The sequence below is a fragment of the Anabrus simplex genome, chromosome 4 (genome assembly GCF_040414725.1).
Source record: "Anabrus simplex isolate iqAnaSimp1 chromosome 4, ASM4041472v1, whole genome shotgun sequence".
Classification (NCBI taxonomy): domain Eukaryota; kingdom Metazoa; phylum Arthropoda; class Insecta; order Orthoptera; family Tettigoniidae; genus Anabrus; species Anabrus simplex.
The window spans coordinates 208,437,496-208,451,675 of record NC_090268.1 but is presented as its reverse complement, the minus strand read 5'-3'; the positions used below and the strand labels follow the sequence as shown (position 1 = coordinate 208,451,675).

Sequence of the window (14,180 nt, the reverse complement as noted above, 5' to 3'; positions counted from 1 at the left end):
CACAGGGGGATAGCACTTACCATCTGAAATTTATTATAAAATTATAATCTTACACAAACACAGAAGCATACCAGGACTTCTATTTACATTACAAAGTACAAATCACACAATTACACAGTTCGCGCTCTCTCTCAGTTCTCACTGTACATTCACTAGCACTCACAGTCTCCCTCAGTCCCACAGTTACTGTCATTGCCGCTATCGCAGTCTTCAGTTCACAGCTCGCGCACAACATTCTCACGGCTCAGTATGATGTACGCTGTCCATACACTAGTACAACCTCATTCACTGTCCCAGTGATCTCGTCCGCTCTGTTCACTCAAAGCAGCTGGCCCAGAAGACTCAACTTCAAGCAACAGACACGCAGAACGAACACTCTACAGACTGCCACCTCAACTTCAGGATGGCAACGTCCACAACGGCACTCATTCGGACTGACTGCACTCAACTCACCCACTGACCTCGACTAATGTTCGTAATATTGAAAGTCCGACAGTCCATACAGGCAGGTCCGTTTACTGCTTGTCTGGGTGGGGAAATGATGATGATGCTTGTTGTTTATAGGGGCCTATAATCGAGGTCATCGGCCCCTAATGGTACGAAATGAAATGATAACAAAAAGTTCAAAAAATCCACTGACCGAAATAAATAAAAATGTCATGAAAAATGAATCCATGGACATGAACGGAAAAAACAAACAAAAACAAACAAGAAACAAAAAAAACAGTGCATCCGACTCAAAATCGGTCATAAATAATACCATCACTGACCAAGGGACCACTTATAAAGCACAGTCCCGATGCTTGATGTCTAAAGGGGTCCAAAACCAGGTCTAAGGCCCCACAGTATGGTACATGTCGCGAGTAAAGTAGAACCATGATATTTTTCAAGCTGCGGTACTAATCAAAGGTAGCGTAAACTCACGGTGTTCCAAACATTAAGGTACTACTCACAAGTATTGTACGTCATAAAGGTAACGCAGACCTATGGTGTTTCTCACACAATGGCGCCGCTCATAGCCAACGCAAACCGATGAGGTTCCTCACCTAGGTGTACTAAGGACGGGCGCCGGCATTCCCGTGGTGTTCCTCACATAGTGGGTACTAATCACTGGCAACGCAGAACCACGGTGTCGCTCATATAGTGGTACAACTCACAGGCAACGTCCAGACCCGTGGTGTTGCTCACATGGGTACGACTCACGGGTACTGGAAAACCACACTGAACCCCGCTTGAGTGCTACGAATCACAAAATTATTCAGTACCTAACAGAATGGTAATACTCGCAAGTAAAAGCGTCCTATGGTGTTCCGCGCGTGATGGTACAAATCAAAAGTAGTTTCATGGTTCCAAGACAATCATCCCTTGGTCGCCCCTTTTAGTCGCCTCTTACGACAGGCAGGGGATACCGTGGGTGTATTCTTCGTCGGCGTCCCCCACCCACAGGGGGATGTGTGTTTGGTCCGCGAGAAGGATTTTATTTCCTCAAGTCCGCCGGCAAGCCGGTTAGGACCCCCCTATCCGCCACCTGGGACGCGCCACGTGGGAGTATCACCTCTACCCCTGCTACGCGAGCGTAGTAGGTTCATGGGGGTGGGGAGAAGACGATAAGAGGTATGGTTTCCATGGAAACGTGAGTGGACCCACTGCGGTTGCCATGGAGATAAGCCTGCTGGCCGGCTAGTGTTGCTTGTAGTTGCCAAACCTTTCAACTCTGAGTTAAAATACAAAAGAACATGGCGGTCTGAAGGAACGAACAAGTGAGTTGGAAGCGAGGGGAATAAGAAATGAATGCAGGAATGTGGCAACACCGTGCAATGGCGCTCTCTCTCAAAACACTTCTTTTAATATTATGCGTATAGACCACACCAGCAAGTCTCGCCTCCCTTATATACATGGGAGGCCCTTTGCGATATAAACTGACTTAGCAAATGTGATGGGATAGTCACTTTATAGCGTGTGGGACCTCCTCTGGCCCTCCGAACTGCAGTGTGACACCGTGGAAGTGAGTCGACAAGTCCCTGGTAGTCCTCTGGACACAGCTGACACCAAATCGTTTGCAGAGCGGCCGCAAATGCTGGTGTGTTCGTGGGTGCAGGATCCGTTCCAGGACATCCCAGATATGCTCAATAGGGTTCATATCGGGGCTCCTGGGTGGCCATGGCAGTCGTTAGACCTCCGCTGCATGTTTCTGGAACCATTCCCGGGCGACGTGGGAGCGATATGGCGGCGCGTTATCTTGAAACATCGCAGAACCGTCTGGGCGCTCGAAGGCCAAAAATGGGTGGAGATGGTCTCCAAGCAGCTCAACATACCGAGTACGATTCAAAGTCTCTTCCAGGACAACTATGGGACCCATTCCATGGAAAATGAGAATGAGATTAAAACAATCAGTGGATCTGATTCGCAATGCCTTATTTTGTAATAAAATAAGAGAAAATATAAGAGACAAAGGAATAAGGCATTGCTTGCTAGGACAGATATATATATACGTACTTTACATTAGACTTTAAAAGAACACATTAAAATGCGCAACACAAACTAAAATGAAGTCAATGGGATAAAAGCGCCATTGACACAAAAAACACTAGGACAAAGGACATCATCACACACGAGAAAACAGACCACTATCCCTCATAAAGCGGATGACGAGGTCTGCTGACTGCTCGTCATCTCGCAAGATAAGGGAGGTTGTACTCGGAAGGTTAAGACTACGGCGCAGATCGACCAGGTCCACACACTCCGTAAGGATGTGCACCACGGTAAGATGGTCGCCGCAGGTACACACCGGAGGGGGGTCAGTGTACATGGGAGGCCATTCGCGATACATCGGATGCAAGAACCTTGTGGAAGCTTCTGTGGACGGAAGGCTCTCCGTTCAACATGTCTGGTCGTTTTTATTCATCACTAGCGGCTACAGGGACACATTAGAGGGAGACCGACACATCCCACCACAAGCTGCTCCTTTTGGAGTGAACGCGTAGGCGGCAGCTAATAGACCATCAGTGATACACCTATCCAGTCCAGGCACGGAATCCTTCCGTGTTGCAGTAAACACGAGACCCGCTTCTCGCCAGCGGTGATATTCGAAATAAATTGACAAAGGTGACTGTGAGTGAAAAAATTCAGTCTAAAATAGGTTAAAGTAGCAGTCATGTACAAATTGGTTTCTCCACAGATGGACGATATACATATGTCATGTTTGATGTTCCAGGTGAAGGAGTACGAGTTGAGCGAGGTGTTCCACCACTCCGAGGACGACCACAAGTACGAAGTGCTGACCATGGAACACATCGCTCACAACAGTATCGGGGTCCTCAACAATAACGACATCGAGACAGAGATCGAAGAGGAAAGACGAGAGCAGGAGGCAGGTTTCTCCAGACCCAGCTCTCCCAATACGACAAGCAGCACGACCACGAGCACCACCACCACGACGACGAGGGCCCCATTCACGACCAGCACGGCGGCGCCCAACAACACTCTCGTGGTCATACCGCGGGGGGACAAGGGTGCCATCCTCAACAGTATCGTGGAGACGTATCGAGCTAGCTCCGGCGCCAAGGAACATCACCACAAGAAGTACCGAGGAAAGCCTAGGAAGCACATGAGGAAAATGCGTACGTATTGATCATGACCAAATTTACTACTTTAGTGACTAACGATCGCAAATTCCTGGTTGATACCGACCGAAGTAACATGTTTTAGAGGGATGGGCCTAAAACATCGAAACCGCATGGCATAGTTGTAGTTACGTTAAAAGGGGAGTTCGAATGCTCCACCTCACTTGTGTTAGAATCTTAGAATCGTGTATCTATGAAATACGAGCAAGTAAAAATGTGAAATCTTACAATTTCTTTCAAGTTTAATGAACTAAAATTTTTGAAATTTGTATTTTAAGTAAAATTCAAATTGATAGTCTGTGTTATGTAAAATTTAAAGAGACAAGTATACCTATTTCATGAACCGAGTTTTTATATGATTCATGTTCATGATAATTTTATCAACGCGGCTGTCCTCAAGGTCACCGAAGCGTGATATGAAATGGAACTGAACGAAATAATGCGTACCGACTGATTAGATTGAAAATGTGAATTAATATAAAACAGTCAGGGTAGATAACCAATGCCTTACCTCGACAAAGTCTAATAATAATAATAATGAAAATTCACAACCTATTTCCAGTCATCTGACCGGGTCAGGAATGGAATGAATGAAACCCCATCTAGCGGCGAGGATAGGAAATTTTCCGACTGCAGAAGCCTGTCGCACTCCTGTGGGGCAATGATTAAGGACTGACAGATGAAATGAAATGTTAATGGAGAGTGTTGCTGGAATGAAAGATGACAGGGAAAACCGGAGTGCACGGAGAAAAACCTGCCCGCCTCCGCTTTGTCCAGCACAAATCTCACATGGTGATGATGATGATGATGATGCTTGTTGTTTAAAGGGGCCTAACATCGAAGGTCATCGGCCCCTTATGGAACGAGATAAACGACATGAGAGATGATGTTAAAATTTTAAAAACATATCCACTGACTAGAGTTTAAAAAAAATGATGATGGAGAAAAATGAGGGTGAGATTAAAACAATCAGTGAATCTAATAGGCAATGCCTTATTTTATAACAAAATAAGAGAATATACAGGAAAACTAAAGAATAAGGCATTGCCTGGTAGTACATAATATACGTGAGACGTTAAAATAACACAATAAAATACGCAACACAAACTAAAATGAAGTCAATGGGATAAAGCGCAAGTGACACAAAACACACTAGGACAAAGGACAGCATCACACACGATAAAACAGTCCACTATCCCTCATAAAGCGGACGACGAGGTCGGCTGACTGCTCGTCATCACGCAAGATAAGGGAGATAGTACTCGGAAGGTTAAGACTACGGCGAAGATCGACCAGGTCCACACACTCCGTAAGGATGTGCACCACGGTAAGATGGTCGCCGCAGGTACACACCGGAGGGGGTTCTCCTTTCAAAAGATGCGAGTGAGTCAAGATACCCTGGCCGATCCGAAGACGACATAATACCACGGCTTCCCTCCGCGAAGCCCGAAGGGAAGTCCTCCATACCTTCGTTGTTCCTTTTATCGCTCTCAGATTATTGGGAAGTGGAATGGCCTGCCACTCCATCTCCCAATGGGACATAACAAGATGTCGCAGCTGGGAGCGAATATCACTTGCTGGAACCTTGAAAGGCAACGGGGGCAGTGTAACTGCCTCCTTGGCAGCCTGATCTACTAACTCGTTTCCCTCTATGCCCATGTGGCTTGGGAGCCACAGAAACGTGATTCTGGTGCCAGCATCCCAACACCCGGCCAGCAGGTCCTGGATCCGCTGCACCAGAGGGTGCCGAGGGAAACAGGTATCTATAGACTGGAGTGAACTCAAGGAGTCAGTACACAGAAGAAAGTGTCGGCGCTCATTGTACAGTGCGTACCGCAGAGCCTCACAGGTAGCATAGAGCTCTGCTGTGTACACACTACAGGTTGCCGGAAGAGCAAAAAGGAACCTATCATTGTCAACAACGAACGCACAGCCCACCTTCGTATCTGTCCTTGAACCATCCGTGTAGACGACGACTGAACCTGGATAGCGGCCAACAACGGACAGGAAGAGCTTCCGATAAATCGAAGGGTCCGTGTTTTCCTTTGGGCCAGTGTGCAGATCCAGGATTATTTCAGGTCGTCGTACGACCCACAGAGGTACCCCACTTGGTTGTCTGACAAGGCAAGAAACCGAAAGTACGTCAAACAATTCAGAAATGCTATCCAAGCGTATCCCAACAGGCCGCGTCGCTCGAGGACGAGCAGCGTACAGCAAACGGTTGCCATTGTTGAACACGCAAGGATAGCTTGCATGAAGTGGCATCTGTCGCAAATTTGCACCATACGTAAGTAGAAGTTGCTGGCGCCTGAGGTGTAAAGGCGGCACACCAGACTCAGCAAGCAGGCTAGCGATGGGGCTTGTCCGAAAAGTTCCCGTCGCCAACCTAACCCCGCTGTGGTGGATACTGTTCAGCTTCGCAAGAACGCTTGGTCTTGCGGTGCCATATGCTGCACTGCCGTAGTCTAACCGGGATAAAATGTGTGCCCGATAGAATCGCAGGAGCACCGTGCGGTCAGCCCCGCAAGAAGTGCTGCTAAGAAACTTAATGATATCAAGCTTCCTAGTGCATTGCACTTTCAACTGCCGCACGTGTGGCTCCCACGATAATTTACTGTCAAAAAGGAGCCCAAGAAATCGGTAGGTGTCAACAACTGGAAGAACGACGTTGGCTAAATAAAGCTCAGGATGGGGGTGAAGTGTACGTTGACAACAAAAGTGGACAACAGAGGTCATTGCGGCAGAAAACCGAAAGCCATGTTCTAAGGTCCACTGCTCCACCCTCCTAATAGCTTGTTGTAATTGTCGCTCTGCGACTGCCATACTACGCGAGCTATAGTGCAGAGCAAAATCGTACACATATAGCGACGGTATAACTGGTGGACCAGCAGCAGCAACAATACCGTTGACGGCAATCGCGAACAGAGCGACACTAAGGACTGATCCCTGTGGGACTACATATTCTTGTACGTGGTATTGCGAATTTGTCCTCCCTACTCGGACACGGAATAGACGGAGAGACAAGAAATTCGCAATAAACGCCGGCAAGTTACCTCGGAATCTCCATTGATGCAGGGCTGAAAGGATACCATATCGCCAGGTGGTGTCAGAAGCCTTATCTAAGTCAAAGGAAACAGCTACCAAGTGCTGTTTACGGAGAAACGCATCCTGGATGGAGCTCTCCCAACGTACCAAGTGGTCACTGGTGGATCGAGCTGCTCGAAATCCACATTGGTACTCGGACAAGAGTCCTTGTTTCTCCAGACACCACACGAGTCGGCGATTAACCATCCTCTCAAACAGCATACACAGGCAGTTTGTAAGGCAAATCGGTCTGTAACTTCCTGCATACTTAGGATCTTTGTCAGGCTTCAGGACAGGAATGACTATGCCCTCTCGCCACTGAGACGGAAAATCACCCTCTATCCAGATTCGGTTGAACACACGAAGGAGATATAGTAAACTATCATCACTAAGGTGTTTCAACATCTGGTTATGGATTTTCTCCGGTCCAGGAGACGTGTCCTTGCAAAGCGCTAGGGCGCTGCGGAGTTCCCACTCCGTAAAGGGCACGTTGTAGTCCTCTGAAGCTTGAGAGGCAAAACTAAGGTGAAACGTTCCGCCTCCCGCTTCAGAGCGAGGAAATCAGGATGGTAATTCCCGGAGCCAGATACATCCGCGAAATGACTAGCGAGATGGTCAGCAATCAGGAGGGGTTCAGTGACGATATTGCCTGCAATGGAAATTCCCGGTACAGAAGACGATCCTTGGATACCCGAAATACGTCGAAGCTTAGTCCACACTTGAGATGATGGAGTATGTGACGTCATAGACGACACATATCTCCCCCATGAAGCCTTCTTACTTTGGCGAAGAAGAACTCGCGCCTTAGCGCGGAGTTTCTTAAATGTTACCAAGTTGGCCGCAGTGCGCTGTCTACGGTAATGTTTGTGAGCGCGACGGCGTTCTTTGATAGCTGCTGCTATGTCTTCGTTCCACCAAGGAACGAGCTTTCGGCGAGGAGTCCCCGAGTAGAACGGAATGGACTCCTCAGCAGCAGCAAGAATAACCTGGGTGATGTAAGTTATTTCCTCGCCGACGGTCCGCCTGATTTTGTCGTTAAAGACAGCTAGTGATGTGTACTTTGGCCAATCAGCATGTTTAAAAATCCATCGAGGTGGAGCCTCGACGGATTTGTGGTTTAGCAAAGTAAGAATTATGGGAAAGTGGTCACTGTCACAAAGATCGTCGTGTGTGTTCCACCGAAAGAGCGGAACCAACGTTCGGCTGCATAGACTTACGTCTATGCGAGAATATGTGCCGTAACGTACACTGAAGTGTGTTGGTTCCCCTGTGTTCAAAATACATAAACCCAGCTCTGTTACTAATGTTTTCAGGTCTCTTCCCCGGGGGCAAGGCGACTCAGAGCCCCAGATGGGGTGATGGGCGTTGAAATCGCCCAACAAGAGGAAGGGAGTTGGAAGCTGATCTAGAAGATCAGTGACATCATTTATGTTAAGAGCCTCACCTGGTGGAAAATAAACATTACACACTGTAGTTATGACAGGCAGCGGTACGCGAACAGCTACAGCCTCCAGCGGGGTTCGTATTGGAACCTCCTCTCTGTAGGTATCAGAACGGACAAAAATGCCAACGCCACCGGAAGCCCGGTGAGCATAATGTCGTTCCGTCGAGTGTAGTCGAAAATTTCTCAGTACCGTATTATGACCAGGTCGGAAATTTGTTTGCTGAATACAGACTATACTCGCCGAATACTCGCTAATGAGCTGGCGCAACTCGGCAAGATGCCTATCATAACCGTTACAATTCCATTGTAACAGTGCCATAATGTAAGTGTGGGCTATTGTGGTTTAGGTTAGGAGCAGCGTAATGCCACCTAACCTAACTTACACTCACATCCCCATCCGAAGATGGAGATTCATGCTCCACGTGCATCTCCCCGTCACTAGACGAGGTGAAGCATGCCTTCAATTTCTTCGACGTTGTCTTGCGGTGGGGTTTCCTCTTACGAGGGGAGCGCGCAGGTCTTCTAGAAGGAAGACCCGCTGGCGTGGAATCAGGCCCTCGGGTGGAGGGCGTGAAGCCCAATTCGTAGGGGAAGTGGAAGAACGCCTGCTAAGGTCGCTCTTCTTCCCCACCGTCGATTCTTGTTGAGACGGGCTGGGAGGTGGTTTCCCAGCCCTGGTCGACGATGCCGCCTCCGCCGGCTTAGGCGCGGCTTTCGCCGACCTCGTGGGAGAAGGAGACGTTGTATTCTTCCCCTTCTGTGCCGGCGTAGGTTTCCTAGCCGGCACAGGTATATTGGTGGTCGAAGGCCGGGATGCACCCGCCCTCAAGCTCGTTCGTTTTCCAGCGTTGCTCCCAGGAGCAACTGCTGTCTTGGGCGCAGCAATCTTCTGAGAAGGTGTTCCTGTTGAAAATGAGGAACCTGGCAGGGACTGTGCTATCAAGCGGAAGTCAAGTGTCTTGGTCGGTGCATTCAGAGAATTAAACTTGCGGCGCGTTTCCTGGTAGGAAAGACCATCTAGGGTCTTGATCTCCTGGATCTTCTTCTCGCTCAGATAGGTCGGACAGTTCCGATCCCGAGGAGAATGAAGACCAGATCAGTTAGTGCACTTGTACGGAAGTGTGCACTCCTTCGCGCCGTGAGCTACTTTCCCACATGTACCACACACTGACGGATTCGAACAACGAGATACCATGTGTCCGAATCTCTGGCATTGATAGCATCGCATAGGAGGCGGGATGTACGGCCTCACATCGCAACGATAGGTTGTTACCTTGACTTTCTCGGGCAACACTGACAATTTGAAGGAGAGTATGAACGCACCCGTGGTAACGTCTTCACCGTTGACTTTGCGTGTGATACGCCGGACGTGGGTCACGCCACGGTGCTTCATGTCTTCCATCAATTCATCGTCAGTGTTCAGGACGAGATCACGATGGAAAATAACTCCACGAACCAGATTCAATATTTTGTGCTCTTCCACTTTGAGGGGGATGTCGCCAAAATGTTCGCACTTAAGCAATTTATCGGCCTGGAGCGCAGTGCTCTTCTTCAGAAGCAAACCACCATTGCGCATATTCTACAGATCCTCAAGTTCACCATATACACCTTCGATGTACCGACTGAATAGAACCGATTTAACAAGCTTGAAGTCCTGCCCATCGGTTCTGGTAGCAACTAGGAACCTAGGGAAGCTGGAACCCAGACTGATTCGCTGCGCTTGTTCCCAAGGGGTTGCACCCCTTAGGGAATCAAAAGTTAAAGACTCGGGTAGCGAACTACCCGAGGTGGTAGGCGGAATCTGTTTCGACGCCATGCCCGAAATCATCCTCCCCGAATGACACCCACTCCGATCAGGGGTCTCTGTAGCCGAACCAAGCAGCCAAGGCAATACCCACCTGGTCGTAGCAGGTACTGCCCGGTGTCCGATGTTGGACGATGCCTAATACGGGATGACTGAGGCAATGAGCCCTAGGACTCCCTTCCTCCAGTCACCCGCAATAGCATGTACCCCATAGCGTGTACAGAGCACTAAATATAGAAAAAATAAATGAAAATAATTAATAAGAATATGTCCTTCTGGCATTCGGCTGTGCGGGGACTTGCGTTGTCAGGCGGATACTACTGCCCGGGTACATGACACTCCCACCCGCCGCGTCCTGGGTGGTTGCTGACACGGCTATTTGAGCGTAGTCGCACACATAGGAGCTCCATCGCCGAGCAGCACGCACATCAAAATTTTGAATGGTCTACATCTGACCCTCGGAGAAATAATAAAAAATAAAGAGGGGACCATGGCCACATGACCCTTTAAGTCGCCTTCTTCGACAGGCAGGGATTACCTATGGATGTACTCAGCCTCTCCCATCCACAGGAGTTCCAACACATTATACCAATCCCCAATCCATGTCCGCGCCAAGGTCGCCCCTTTTTGTCGCCTCTTACGACATGCAGGGGATACCGCGGGTGTATTCTACATGTCTCACATGGTGAGACCGGGATTTTAAGCACGGTATCCAACGGTGAGAGGCCAGCGCGCTGCCGCCTGATTCGCGAAGGCTTAATAATAATAATAATAATAATAATAATAATAATAATAATAATAATAATAATAATAATAATAATAATAATAATAATAATAATAGCGTGGTGGCGTCGTTGAAGATGGGGTCCTACCTATGATGAATTTAAATGCTGAAGATGGCACAAACTCTTAGCCCCCAACACATAAAATTTAACCAATGAAGGTTAATGAACCCGGGACACCTTGGACCAAACTCCAGCATGTTAGCCAATGAGTCACACAATAAAATCAGGTAAATATAGGAATGAAATCTAGTTAAATGTATTAAAATTACAAATTAACGAATGCAAACATCACTATCAAACATATTTTAGAATGCACACATAATAATGCATTTTAAAAGATCTGTAATTAAGTTAAATAATCAAAGCTTATGATTAAAATGAACAACTCAAAGGGACAGAAAACACTAGAAGAGGAATCTAGGCTGTGAAATATTTAACCAAAGTTCGATAAAATAAACCACTATCCATCATAAGGCCAATGAAGTAGTCTGATGATTGCTTGTCATCGAGGAAGGTCAGGGATATCGTGTTAAAGCACTTTATACTTTCTTCCGAGATCGATCAAGTTCACGCACTCGAAGGGGATTCAGGTTCAGTTGCTTGTCTTAGTTGTTTCATAACATCTCCAGACTTAGCATAGGAGTTATAAGATACAAGGAGACGTTTTATAAAAAAAAAATCTAGAAATTTAAACCGCATTAATTTAACATTAAAACTCACGCAACAAATTTAAAATTGAAAACAAATACACAACATTACGAAGTCATACTTATTATGGCAATGTTACCAACATAAAAAATGTAGTCTACTGCACAAATCAATGTAAATCACAACCTCTATATCCAGTTAATTTGGAAATAAAGAAGTTTCGTTAGAAGTTCATCAATAACGGAATTATTTTTCTTGGTTGAATTTACAGGGAAATCATGATTAATGAGCGTGCTTCATAACAAGTATTATACCGATGTAATCAGTAAATTATGTTTATACTTTGTGGAAGAGAAGTCCGTAGTTGTGGACAACATAGTGGACTACATTGAGGGTTTACTGTACAGGTTATATAGCACTAGTTGTAGTACCCAGAGTTGCCCGGATAGTTTAAGATTTGTATTACCAGTTAGTTATATGTGAAGTGAATTTTTATAGAATTCCTTTTTGAAATGTTGGTTGATATGTTACGATCTAGTATGTAGTTTTGGATTTATATAGATGCATTTGATTTCAAGTTTTAGATTATTTAATTTTCGAGTAAATCTTTGTCCTTACGGAACCTCGAATCGACTGGGAAGTATTTGATCCTGTCAAAAATTAATAAGTGATAACTATATGTATTTAGCTGTCGCACTATTGATACGATGTATAGGATTTCAACTGTAAATGAGACTGTCCCCCTCTCGCCCCCACCCCTAAGAGATAAAAAATTTGGATTGTCCCCATTCATCTCAGTGACCCCGAAAACTTTAGATTGGACACTATTTTCCATTATTTTTATATCTCACTCCCCCCCCCTCACCCCATCCCTAAAGGTGGCAGAACATGAACTTCAAAAAATTCAGACTGTCACTTTTCATTTCAGCGACTACGAAAACTATGGATTCGGTACTATTATAGATTTTTTATACATTACTGCCCTCGCCCCCTGTCCATAAGGGTGCTAGGGCTGTCTTACCCCCACGCGGTTTGTCTCCTGATACTAAGTCATAAGTGTACCAAATTTGGTTGAAATCGCTCCTGTGGTTTAGGAGGAGATGTAATACATACATACAAACAAACAAACAAACAAACAAACAATGACATTTATATATATTATTTTTATACTTCACTCCCTTTCCATACCTGCGCAAAGGAGTCCTATGAGTGTCTAACACAGCAGTACATTTTTTCCAGATAGTAAGTCATATATGTGTACCAATTTTGGTTGGCAGCTGTGCCCAAACTTACATGCATAAATCTCGCTGCTCTAGAATCCTTAAGCTGACGTTGCCATGGTTACGGCACTTCATTTCTTTCATCAGATTCCTAGAGCAGGGTTAGTGTGGTGCCAATATCTCCGTAACGCATGGTTTTAGGGCCTTAAAACATGATTTTCGGGCCCGTAGGGCTTACCGAGTTTTGTTCTTTGCATCAAGGGGCTTAACATGAGATTTGTCTCGTCCTTGTACGACAAATTAGATATTTCGCCTATATTAGCCTATTATTTTTATATCTCCCCCGTCGCCCCGCCTCGAATTGTTTTGAAAGTAAAATACAGCCCATGTTACTCACTGGCAATATAGCTTTCTATAGGTGAAGAAATTTTTAAAATCGGTTCAGTAATTTTTGAGTCTATCCGTTACAAACATATACACAAATTTTTTCTCTTTATAATATTTTAATTATAGACAAGGATTTCACGGATGTCTGTCTCCTCGCTTTATATCCTACACCTAGCAAACCTAGTTGGCATTATTCAAACATTCCACAACACTTTACCGTTCCCACTCCCATATTTCTATTTGACCGGTGGATTCTGCATTCACGCGGAGAAAAAAGTACTTGCCATTACTAATGCCCCAACCTTCGTATATTCATGGGAGCATTTTTGTTTTGATCCCATAAATGTAATCGACCAACTTAATAAGCCGAAAATCTATTTTTGTTTTATCTGACTTATCCTGAGTGTCATTGTTTTTGTGTGTTGTGTGCGCAGGTCCTCCACGCGACTGCCGTGTGACTGAGTGGTCCGCCTGGAGCGCCTGCAGTCGGTCGTGTGGGATTGGAGAGATGCAGCGGCGGCGTGAGGTGCTGAAACACGCCCGACGTGGAGGCAAGGTGTGTCCCCCGCTCCTGGAGACGAAGTGGTGCGGCAGCGCGCGCGACTGCAACAAAGGTTACTTCAACTGGTAGACGCCAGCGTAACACGGAGCTGACAGGAGGACAAGCCGACAAGCCTATCACTCGTGCTCCGTTCCCGTGTCTTGTGCGCTGCAGCCAGAGGCTCGTCATGTGTTCCACAATCTCTGAAAGGCGACATAATGTTGAGAAATGTCGCCGTTGAGGAACAATATAAAACGTGAAAATGTTTACTGGATTCTGAATGTTTCCAAAACAAATGTCGCCCAGGAAAGAAATACAGTTGAACCTCGATAAGACGACGTCAAAGGGGCCGAGTGAATACCAGAAAAACTAAGTAATATAATTACGTATTGGTATGTTTTCATCGTGAAGGAGATTATATATTGAAGTATCATTTATTGACACGCAGTAATTAAATAAAATAGTTATGTTATTCTCGCTGCAGTGCGAAACAGCAGGCTAGACGACAGTTGCTACAAGTCAAATTAGTTTGCATTCAAACCTATTACTGCGTAAATATCCCAGCTCTACCGATGAGAAAAGCGCTTTCCTTCGTACACTCAACCACAGGCAAGCTTCTATGAACCTAACATTATTGAAAGGCA

The 14,180-nt window shown here is 46.1% G+C and overlaps 1 protein-coding gene across 1 annotated transcript in view; it reads left to right on the top strand.

The window, feature by feature from the left end:
- The window catches only part of mspo (M-spondin), a 195,042-nt gene extending 181,259 nt beyond the window's left edge, over window positions 1-13,783 (top strand). Inside the window, exons 5-6 of the mRNA XM_068227377.1 lie at window positions 3,215-3,620; window positions 13,430-13,783. Coding sequence (XP_068083478.1) covers window positions 3,215-3,620; window positions 13,430-13,626 — 603 coding nt within the window. The 3' untranslated portion in view covers window positions 13,627-13,783. The remainder of the gene's footprint in view (window positions 1-3,214; window positions 3,621-13,429) is intronic.
- The last annotated feature ends 397 nt before the right edge of the window (window positions 13,784-14,180 follow it).